The sequence below is a fragment of the Rhineura floridana genome, chromosome 3 (genome assembly GCF_030035675.1).
Source record: "Rhineura floridana isolate rRhiFlo1 chromosome 3, rRhiFlo1.hap2, whole genome shotgun sequence".
Lineage (NCBI taxonomy): Eukaryota > Metazoa > Chordata > Lepidosauria > Squamata > Rhineuridae > Rhineura > Rhineura floridana.
Window position 1 is genome coordinate 66404026 of NC_084482.1, and position 12231 is coordinate 66416256.

The 12231-nt window shown below is 42.7% G+C and overlaps 1 protein-coding gene across 1 annotated transcript in view; it reads left to right on the plus strand.

The window, feature by feature from the left end:
• GLP2R (glucagon like peptide 2 receptor) overlaps nt 1–12231 on the plus strand; it is a 50704-nt gene that overhangs the window by 11467 nt on the left and 27006 nt on the right. Inside the window, exons 2-4 of the mRNA XM_061616398.1 lie at nt 2112–2202; nt 8978–9082; nt 11714–11835. Of these exons, the coding sequence (XP_061472382.1) occupies nt 2112–2202; nt 8978–9082; nt 11714–11835 (318 nt within the window). The remainder of the gene's footprint in view (nt 1–2111; nt 2203–8977; nt 9083–11713; nt 11836–12231) is intronic.

The window sequence follows — 12231 nt, forward strand, 5'->3', positions numbered from 1 at the left end:
AAATGGGAGGAGGAGAATATGAGACACAGAAGAGTGGAACTGAGAAAGAAAAAACAGAGGGTGGGGGTTAGAGGAAAATCTGAGGAAAAAGCAAATGAAAGAATAGAAAAAAGAGAGAAAAGTGAAAGAGGAGACTGTAGGGATGTATATGCAGACTACATTTTTGCAGCATTTAGACTGGAGAAAACCAGTAGTGTTCAATTGCAGTTATATATCCATGCTATGCTAACATGTCTACTCAGAAGTAAGTCTCACTGGATTGTGTTACTGTGTGAGAGAAATGATTTCTGCTGATGTGATGGAATGTCCCCTCCCAATCCTAACCCCATGTGCCCCGAATCTGCTCTGGGGTTTCTCCCAACAGTGTAGGGCAGATATGGGGGGGATGCAGGGATCCATGGGGTGGGGAGAGGGGACATTCTGTGAAAGGAGAAGTTGTTCTGCTTGCGGAATGACTTCGTTGGATTAAACCCACTGAGTTCAGCACAGTTTATTCCCAGGAAAGAGTTATATATAGGATTGCAGTCTGAATGTAACTGTTCCCAGAGGGCTAGCTATGTTCGTCTGTTGCAGCAGAAACAACAAAGAGTTCTGTGGCACCTTAAAGACTAACCCATTTTTGTAGCCTAATAAGCCTTCATTGACTAAACCCACTTACACGCTTGACAATTTTGCTTAGGTCTGGTGAATTACCTCTAGCCAGTGTTTAGTGGGTGATTTCAGCTATCTAAATACAGCAATTAGTAAAGCTGCAGCGGAAGCTAATATTTACAGTTACATTTGGGAGATCTTAGAAAACTGGATTTGTATTCAGGGTTTAAAAAATGTTCATCTTTACTACCCTTCCCCAACATCCCACACAACAAGAATCCACTGTCGCCTTCAGCTAGGCCAACCTTTTCTGACCTGGTCAACCTTCAGTGACTGGAAATTCAGTAAGCTTTTGATAGGCACATTCATGGAAAATAATCCCCTTTTAATGCCGTAGAATAGTTTAATTTAGCCTTCCCAATCTGGTGCCTCCGGATGTTTTGGACTCCAACTCCCATCAGCCCTAGCTAGCTTGTCAAATGGTCAGGGAAGATGGGAGCTGTAGTCCAAAATATCTGGAGGGCACCAGGTTGGGAAGGCTGAGAAGCTATTTGATGGCATTCAAAGGGGATTATCTTCCACGAATGTGCCTATCCTGTTACCCTCATGTCTTGCTTGTGGACTTCTTGTACACATCTGGTTGGCCACTGTGTGAAACAGGATGTTGGACTAGACGGGCACTTGATCTGATTGAGCATGCCTCTTCTTATGTTTACACCACACAGAAGCCATACCCCAGATGGGAGGTATGCAAGAACGTGAAGCAATGACAAAAGAGACAGAGAGACAGAAATGTAACATCATTGCTGAGAGAGAAAAGGGGGTAAAAAGAGAGCATGAAGGCACCAATAAGAGCTTGTGTCCTTTGAACTGCCTGGCTACTAGTATTGACAATGTGTCACTTCAAACGCTAAGGAAAGGGAAAGATTATTATATATATGAATGGATGCAAATACTGCAGACACCCTCTCATTTATGCTGAGCCTCTCCACTTTAGCTGCCTCAGTCTGTCATACTGTCACATTTTGTTTCCTGTCCAATGTTAAAAGTCAGCCATTCACTGAGCTGCCACAGCGCCTAATAGCATACACGGAACTGACATGTCAAAAACACTGTAACTGGCAATTAACATGCCCTATTTACTTCATTAAAGGAAGTTTGTAGGGACACGTCTTTTCATAATAGCATACTTGGGTGGGAAAACTGAGGGGTGTGATTGGGTGGTTTTGGGGTACTCAAAACTGCAGCATTCACACCTTACATTTAAACCACATTTCCCCCTCCCCAAGAATCCTGGGAACTGTAGTTTGTTAAGGGTGCTGGGAGTTGTTGTTCTGAGGGGTAAACTACAGTTCCCAAGATTCTGGGGTGGGGGAATGTGCTTTAAGTGTATTGGGGTATATGCAGCCAGAATTGGGCAAGCTATTGCCAGAATTCTGATATGAAATGCTGATCTTGTTCTCTTAACACACCTCTTGGGAAGCATGTAACTTCCATATTCATATTTTCTGTACTTGCAGGCCAAAGGATCTTATGAGAAAACAACAGTTAACTGGCTTAACTATAAAGAAGCATGTCTGAAAAAGTTGCAGGAGTCTACAATCAGTTCAGGTAAGAAAGCAATTTTCACTGTCATCAATGTACAGATAAGAGTTTAGGTAGCTTGTAATGACTGCTGTAGATTCTGCTAAAAGGTCCCAGGTAGCCGGGCTGATAAACACAGGAATGGATGGAAGCATAAGGGGCAAGACATGTTGGCGGAAACTTGGTGGGCAGGTTAGCGAGAAGAATGGGATGTATATTTCATGGTCTTAGGAGTAGATGCTTCTCTCTCTCTGTCTCTCTCAATGTGTGTGTGTGTGTGTGTGTGTGTAATCATCTGTGTGTGCCTGTGTTTGTAAATATGTACACACACTGACCTAGATGGACCAGTGTTCTGACACATTAGAAGGCAAGGAGTCCTTTTACATTCTGCATTGCTGACCGTTTACTGTGCTGAGGTTAGGTGAACACAAGGATCACATTCATAACATTTAATGAATACAGAAGGTGCACATTTAATTAGGAAGTTCTGAAGACACTGAAGGGAGGGGGGATGAACTTTCTAAGTTTGTGATCAATATACACGAAATGAATTCAAATCATTCTCCACAAATCAAAATTCATCCACTTTATGATTCTGATCAATTCCCATAGACTTGAGCTAACTCAATTTTTTTTATATGGCATATTAATACCACACCATTCAGTCTTTCACAAGGCTCCTAAGCGGGCTTGTTTTTATTATAAGAAACTATTAACTACAAAAACTACCCTCTGATAAAGCCACAAAAACTACCCTCTGATAAAGCCACAAAAACAATTCTGCAAGATCAGTAACAAGTCAATTCCAGACCATAAATGCATATGTTGTTGTTGTTATGTGCCTTCAAGTCAATTACGACTTATGGCGACCCTATGAATCAGCGACCTCCAAGAGCATCTGTCATGAACCACCCTGCTCAGATTTTGTAAGTTCAGGTCTGTAGCTTCCTTTATGGAATCAATCCATCTCTTGTTTGGCCTTCCTCTTTTTCTACTTCCTTCTGTTTTTCCCAGCATTATTGTCTTTTCTAGTGAATCATGTCTTCTCATTATGTGTCCAAAGTATGATAACCTTAGTTTCAACATTTTAGCTTCAAGTGATCGTTCTGGTTTAATTTGATCTAACACCCAATTATTTGTATTTTTCGCAGTCCATGGTATGCGCAAAGCTCTCCTCCAGCACCACATTTCAAATGAGTTGATTTTTCTCTTATCTGCCTTTTTCACTGTCCAACTTTCACATCCATACATAGAGATCGGGAATACCATGGTCTGAATGATCCTGACTTTGGTGTTCAGTGATACATCTTTGCATTTGAGGATCTTTTCTAGTTCTCTCACAGCTGCCCTCCCCAGTCCTAGCCTTCTTCTGATTTCTTGACTATTGTCTCCATTTTGGTTAATGACTGTGCCGAGGTATTGATAATCCTTGACAAGTTCAATGTCCTCATTGTCAGCTGTAAAGTTACATAAATCTTCTGTTGCATATGAGAGGGTCCAATTAAGTCAATGGCAAATACCCCAATGATCTGAACAAATTCAAGGTTCCATCCATACATGGCACAACAGTTTCAACGACATCTATGCAAATCTGGCACTGCCTTAGACAGACACAGGATTTCCAGCAAGAGCAGGCCATTGTTCTTTTACAAGGCTGCAGGAATTGTTCATAAAAGTGTCTACTTTGGTTTTTATTGGCTGAATGGCACCTATTTAAACTTTGATGTGTTCCAGTTTAAACCATTTGAATGGGACTACATTTGTATGATGTGCACCATTTGCACGATACAAGAAATAAACTTGCAGTGGCCACTACTAAAAACAGCAGCTACATATTTAATCCCCTCCACCTTCATTATGCCTGGAACAGCTTACCTGTGCTCTGTTGAGTTCTCTGCTGGTAGCAGCCGGTGATAATGGGCAGGGGTCGAAAAACATACTGCACTGGGACATCAGGATACACGTATATTGCACTAGATCAGGGATGGGGGACCTCCAGATGTTGTTAGACTACAATTCACATCAGCCCCAGTCAGCATGGCTAAGGTTGATGGGAGATGTAGTACAGCAACATCTACAGGGCCACAAGTTCCCCATCCCTGCTCTGGACTTTACCGAGGGGAAATTAAATATGCTGTGGCTGCACATTTAATTGAATACTTTGTTCCAGCCATAGACAATAGTCATACCAATCAAATAAACGGATACTAGAACACAGTAATCAAGTTTGAAAAATTGTATTCCCTTAGTTCTATGAACACTTCCCTCAAACTATGGACACTGATCTCACATTCAGGAACTGCAGACTGATGCCAGTGATATGTAGAACAATGTACCTATGTCCTGATGTCCCAGTGTGCTATGTGTTTTCCCTTCCCATCATCATTGGTTGCTGCTGGCAAAGGAATGTTAAGAGTCCAAAGAGGCACAAGCTAATCTCTGGGCAAGTATATCTCTGGCAACTTGTATAGGGTTTTTCCTAAGAGCTATTTTCACTGGAATCCTTTATTTTCCCTCATGTGCTGTGTCCACAGTGGACATTTATTGTGGAAATAGACATGCTTTGTATTATTATTGTTGTTGTTAAAATTTATATCCTGCCCTTCCCCCCAGAAGAAGCCCAGGGTGGCAAACAAAAACACTAAAAGCACTTTAAAATATCTTAAAAACAAAAGACTTTAAAGCATATTAAAACAAAAATCTTTAAAAACATATTAAAACAAACCATCTTAAAACATCTTTAAAAAACAACTTTAAAAGAATTTCCAGCACAGATGCAGACTGGATAAGCTCTCTACTTAAAAGGGTTGTTGAAAGAGGAAGGTCTTCAGTAGATGTCGAAAAGATAACAGAGACAGTGCCTGTCTAGTATTTAATGGGAGGGAATTTCAAAGGGTCAGTGCCACAACATTAAACGTCCGTTTCCTATGTTGTGCGTAACGGAGCCCCTGGTAAGATGGCATCTGCAAGAGGCCCTCACCTGCAGAGTGCAGTGATCGACTGGGTATAAAGACGATCTTTCAGTTATCCTGGTCCCAAGCTGCATAGGGCTTTGTACACCAAAACCAGCACCTTGAATTTGGTCTGGGGTGCATCAGCATGGTGTTGTGAGCAAAATATTCTCTATTTTTTTCAGAGATCAGAAATTAGAGTTTTTAAAAAATAAAATGGAACAGCTGCACAATTTCCCTAAGTGTAGATGATCCATCACATAGCTGTTCAGGAGTTTGTTTTGCCAGTTTTGGTCCGTATTGATCACTCTAGCCATTTCCTTCTCTGTGATTTGTCTCTCCTCTCTGAGAGCCTACTTGTTCACTTTAACCCTTACTTTTATATCATTTATTTTCTCTCCCCTCCTCCCTAAATTGCAGTGGGAGGTGAATCGTGATTGGAAGGGGAGTGATTCCTCCCACATCATGGAAACCACCACAATGAAAATTGCCCCCACCCCCAAACATTGCTTGTTTGTTTGCTAGCCAACAGGATTATCAAAGCTGGTGCATTGCAGCCTGGGAGTGTGAGCTGGAAAGTCTGCAGTTCAAATACAATCTCAGACAAGAACTTGCTAGGTTGTCTTAAACAAACCATGATTCCTTCAGCCTCAGCCCTTCAATTGTAATATGGTCATGATAATGCTTCTTTTCTACATTATGGTACTACTACCTTAAATGGCCGTTTACGGAGTTAATTTTTACTAATATTGTTCTTGTTGTTCTTGTTGTTGTTAATACTTTCTGAATCTCCTCGGGAACTTCTTGATTAATTTTCTCTCACTCATCTTCATTCATTTCCTGTTGACATAGGGTAAAACAGTATGACCAGGGCAAAATATAATCAGCTATCATATTCATATGTTATAATAAAAATTGCTGAGATATTCTGTATGAATGTTTTCAACATTATGTTGATGATTATTAATTTCTGAACTTTTCAACTTTGGCCTCTTGGGAACTTCTTGATTTATTTTCTCTCACTCATTTTCTTTCATTTCCTGTTGGTTTGTGGCAAGGCAACATGCAACATGGTCAAGATGATAATCAGCCAATTTTGCACTTGTTTTGATAGCTTATTTCAGTTACTTTGATGTGTTGGTTCCACTCTCTCCCCACCCACCTCCACTTTGTTTGGTAAATATTCATGAAGACTTTGGTTGAAAAATCATCATCCAAACCTACCTGAAATGCTGGCGTAAGGTACTGGTTTTACAATATAGCACAGGGATAATTGTTGACATCTTTCACTGTAAGACAGTCAGTGGTAGCACAGTGAGGGTAGAGACACACTTACTGTTGTACTGGTTCCAGTGCATCTCCACATCTCTGTTCTAAAAACTGGGGCACATGACACTAGTCAAACTCCACCCCTTTTTACTCTAAAACTTGGTTGGATCAGCTGCAGTGTTGTTTTTTAAATCCAGCTTCAGACAGATTTTGCAATCCATTGCCCCCCTAGATGTGGCCAATGGAAATGCTTTGCTGTAGGCTCAGGCAGAGCCAGTGATTGGCCTAACACTTTGCTGTGGATGGTCCTGAAAGGCCTGAAGTCAGCAGTGAGGAAGGGAGATGTGGCCAACAGAGGGCAGAGTCACTTCAAAACATAGCCAGAAAAAACATTTTTGCTGTTTTTGAAGTGATTAGTGTGCCCACAGCCTAAGTCCTCTGTTCAGTCCTCAGTGTAGTGGGGTGGTTTCATTTCAAGCTAGGTCAAACTCTATTATTTGAATTTGCAGAGCACTTCCAGGACAAGATTGCATGCATCCGTCGGGACTTAGACTCTGATGTTATGACAGATGACTTCATTGAAGTGTCCAGAACGCGGCCTTGTCCTTTATTGTTGGATGAATTTCAGTTGGTGCAGCTCGAGGAAGTGGACAAGGTGCTTGGAATGGTGTGGGCGACCACGTCTGCCCTGGACCCTTGCCCATCTTGGCTGGTGAAGGCCGGCAGGGCTGTAACCACCGGCTGGGCCAAAGAGGTGATAAATGCCTCCTTGAGAGAGGGAGTAGTCCCTGGTAGTGTCAAGGAGGCAGTAGTGAGACCTCTTCTAAAGAAAACTTCTTTGGACCCAGATGTTTTGAACAACTATAGACCGGTGGCGAATGTCCCTTTTTTGGGCAAGGTCTTGGAGCGGGTGGTCGCCGGCCAGCTCCAGGTGCTTTTGGATGAAACCGATTATCTGGATCCGTTTCAATCCGGTTTTAGGCCCGGTTTTGGCACTGAAACAGCCTTGGTCGCCCTGTATGATGACCTTTGTTGGGAGAGGGACAGGGGGAGTGTGACTCTGTTGATTCTCCTTGATCTCTCAGCGGCGTTTGATACCATCGACCATGGTATCCTTCTGGGGAAGCTCGCGGAGTTGGGAGTTGGGGGCACTGCTTGGCAGTGGCTCTGCTCCTACTTAGCGGATCGTCGCCAGAAGGTAGTGCTTGGGGAACATTCCTCGACACCCTGGACTCTCCATTGTGGAGTCCCTCAAGGGTCGGTTTTGTCCCCCATGCTCTTTAACATCTACATGCAGCCTCTGGGTGCGGTCATCAGGAGTTTTGGAGTGCGTTGCCATCAGTACGCTGATGACACGCAGCTCTACTTCTCCTTTTCACCTTCTTCAGGTGAGGCTGTTGATGTGCTGAACCGTTGCCTGACCGCGATAATGGACTGGATGAGAGCTAATAAACTGAAACTCAATCCAGACAAAACCGAGACACTGCTGGTGAGCTCTTTACCTGCCCAGATGGTGGATGTTTCTCCTGTTCTAGATGGGGTTACACTCCCCTTGAAGGAACAGGTTCGTAGTTTGGGGGTCCTTTTTGACCCTTCCTTGTCGCTCGAGGCTCAAGTGGCCTCGGTGGCACGGAATGCGTTTTACCATCTTCGCTTAGTAGCCCAACTACGCCCCTATCTGGACAGTGACGATCTCGCCTCAGTTGTTCACGCTCTGGTAACTTCTAGATTGGACTACTGTAATGCGCTCTACGTAGGGCTGCCCTTGAAGACTGTTCGGAAACTTCAGCTAGTGCAAAACGCGGCAGCCAGGTTGTTGACGAGGACCCATCGGTCCGCGCATATAACACCTGTCCTGGCCCGTTTGCACTGGCTACCTATCTGTTTCCGAGCCAGATTCAAGGTGCTGGTTTTGACCTATAAAGCCTTACATGGTGTGGGACCGCAATACCTTGTGGAACGCCTCTCCCGCTATGAACCTACCCGTCCACTTCGTTCAGTATCTAAGGCCCTCCTCCGGGTACCAACTCATCAGGATGCCCAGAGGATTGTTATTAGATCTAGGGCCTTTTCTGTGGTGGCCCCCGAACTGTGGAACAGCCTACCTGAGGAGATACGCCTGGCGCCTACGGTACTTTCTTTTAGGCGCCAGGTTAAAACCTGGCTATACTCCCAGGCATTTTAATGTTCAATGTTTCATATTTAACGTTTTTAGTTTAACTTGCTGCTATTTGTTATTGCTTTTATTGTAATATTGTATTTTAATCTTGCTTTGTTCACCGCCCAGGGAGCTATTAGCTATGGGCAGTTTATAAATGAAATAAATAAATAAATATGTCTGTTGCAAAGAAGTGGGACTGCATCCCATTCCACTTTGAGCCCTGTTTGTGATAAGGCTGTAGACTTAATTAGAGGTATTAATTTAAGCACTACTAAATATGCAGTTATGTATCACAGACATGACTGAATAATGGCTTGGTTTGGAGGACACACTACATTCTTTGGTGATCAATTGCATACAACCTTTAGCGAATGTTAAAATGTTCTCTCTCTCTCTCTCTCTCTCTCTCTCTCTCTCTCAGGAACATATTGTAATGGGACTTTTGATAAATTTGTTTGCTGGCCTTACTCGCCTCCAGGAAAAGTCTTGGTTCCCTGTCCATCTTATTTACCATGGATAGAAAATGGTAATGCAAGGTTTGAAAATACATGCACATTGCAAAACCGTAATACATATGAGGATGTTTCTCCTTCCTTCCAGAGTGCTGTGCTGGGTGTCCCTTTCAGACAAAGAAACTGCTAACTGAGGCTCTTCTACCCCAATGGCATATGGTGGCTTCTTAAATAAATATTTGAATAAACTTCATCCTGATACGTACTCAGAGAGCTAATTCTTATTTATTTATTTGATGTATATTCCGCCCTTCCTCCCAGCAGGAGCCCAGGGTGGCAATTCTGTCACACTCTGTACACAGTAGTGGGCATTAAGATGATCTGGAAGATAATTCTACCACAGTGGTACATCATCATCATCATTTTTATTATTATTATTAATTACCCTCCCTTCACCAAAAGGTCCCAGGGCAGGTTACAATAGTTAAAAAATACATCATGCACATAGAACTATTCCTGTGACAGTGCAGTCCATAAAACTGAAAATCCAACTCCACAGATTGCCCACCAGTTAACTAAGCCTAATTTGTAGGGTTGATCACTTAATTTCTCAGTCAGCGGCAAGCAACCATCCAGAACTAGAGTGGCAAACCTCAGGCCCTAGAGCTGAATATGGCCGTCCAGACCTCCCTTTCTGACATTTGGAACTTTCCCCCATGCCATGCCCCCTTCATAGACTCCATGTCTCATCAGTCCTCATCCTCCTCAAATGCATTTGTTTGGCTGGGATGTGTCCTTGAGCTGTGATAATGCTTGTCCAGATGGAGGTGTGTGTGTGTGTGTGTAAATTGCTGGCTTTTGCATGGCTGGAGTGTAGCCTACTGTGCAAAGGTAAAAGTCATGCTGTTCACTTTTGCTTTTGGCTACATCCACCACTGGCATGTTGCCCCAGGAAGGGAATCTGGCCAATGGGTTGGAAAAGGTTCCCACCCTGGTTTAGAATATGTCATTCTATCATTATATTGACACAACTATGCCAGTGTAGAACTTTACCTACCACATGGTCTCACCTGCTTAACGCTATAGTCCTGGGGTGGTTCCTTCAGCTGATCAGCCACTAAACAGTAAGACTTCGATATTTTCAGAAAACCCACATAAGCAGAGCACAATATTTGAATGTTTTATGTCCAGTTAAAGGAAACACAAAATGGCAGACCAGGTAAGACTTCTACTGAAGACTCTAGAAAGCGGCATATACTACTAGTGAAGGTTGGCAAAACTGTGGCTAAGTGAAACATTGGCCTATTAAGATCATCCAAGTCATCTCAGAGAGTCTGCAACATCAAGAGATAAGGTGCATGTTTGAAACAGTCAGAGATCAACCACAATATCTCTCTTCAAACACAATAGTTTTCATTGAGAACAATTTACACGTGTTCAGCCATGGGTTATCAGAAGTTGCGTGGTCAAGTGATAAGACCACATAGTGTGTATGTAGGAGTAAACCTGAACTCTGCAGAAACCAAATCCTTTTCACCTTACCACTGACAATTTAGGAACATCGGAAGCTGCCATATGCTGAGTCAGACCATTGGTCCATCTAGCACAGTATTGTCTACACTGCCTGGCAACGGCTCTCAAGCATTTCCAGAAGGAGTCTCTCCCAACCCTTCCTGGAGTTGGCAGGGACTGAACTTGAGACCTTCTGCTTGGAAGGCAGTTGCTCTACCAATGAGCTACAACCCTTCCCAAGGATTTGTTCCTTTCTGTTACATCATCCATGAGAACCTCAGCAGGCAGAACATTTCTCTTGATATTTGCTAGATTTTTATGACATGGTCATCTGCCATGTTATCATACAGCCAAGACAGAATACCATCCATTTAATAGCAAGGAGGAGATAACGGTCACGCCAGCACTCTACATTTAAAGCAGTGTTATACCACTAACAGTCATGGTTCCCTTCCCCCTCCACAAAACATATTGGGAACTGTCGTTTGTTAAGGGTGCTGAGAGTTGTTGGCAGACTCCTATTCCCTTCACAGAGCTACAGTTCACAGAGTTCCCTGGGAAGAGAGATTGACTGTTACACCACTCTGGGAATTGTAGCACTGTGAGAGGAATCGGGGTCTTCTAACAACTCTCAGCGCACTTAACAAACCACAGTTCCCGTGATTCTTTGGGGGAAGCCATGACTGTTGAAGTGGTATAATGCTGTTTTAAATGTAAGGTGCAGAGGTGGCCAATATTTGGAGGTAAGGAGGCATGCCTCAAAGGAGCCAATGAGATCATAAAAATGAGAGAGAGAAGATGGCCAATCCACTTCATCAGCATTTTTAATCTGCAGTCCTGAATTGGTTAATTATACTATATCAATTAATGCTTCCCAACTCCAAGCGCAAATAATTTAAAGCATGTAAAATGGAATTAAATGAAATACTATCTTATCCCTTGGATTTAAGCACTGAAGGGGGCTTTAAAAACAAAGAATTAGGAGAATTTGACAGTGTTAATCTACTGATAAATATTAAGCTTTCTACAGTTACCTCCCAAATAAACAGACATTACAAAGAGCCACCTACATCAAGCCAAGTCTCCCTTCTCTGGGGTTTCTAGGCAGCCGATGAAAGGATGACAGCACTAAACCAAGTCTGAAAAATGAAATGTGTGGCTTGACCTATGAGCCTGTGTCTGTTTACTTTTAGGAAGTGCAGGAAATGTATACAGAATCTGCTTGGACGAAGGGATTTGGCAACAGGCTGAAAACTCCACTGTGATTTGGGATAACCGCTCTGAATGCTACAAGGAGAGTCACTTCCATCGAAAAGTGAGCAGACTTGCCTTTTTATGGTTTAATACATGAATCTGCTTAATCCTCTCTTAAAATCCTCTCTTGATCAAATTGTTTCGACTGAGTATCTCACCTGCTAATGTGATGGCAATTCAAACAGGACATAGCACATGAAAACCGGTAGTTTGTGTATTATTTAGAAGGGAGCTTAGGTCAACTCAGGCTGGATGTTTAGGGTGACCACATTTTTCCTCCATGTTGGTTGGATTCCTGACTTTGTGGAGCTGGTTCTAAAAGAAGTGGGGAAAATAAGTCAAGCCAATAAAAGAGTAATATTTTTCATTTACTTTCACCCTTTCTTCCATATGGTACATATAAATTCACGTGACAGACTGCATATATGACTATTCCAGCCACACAAAACTAATATGA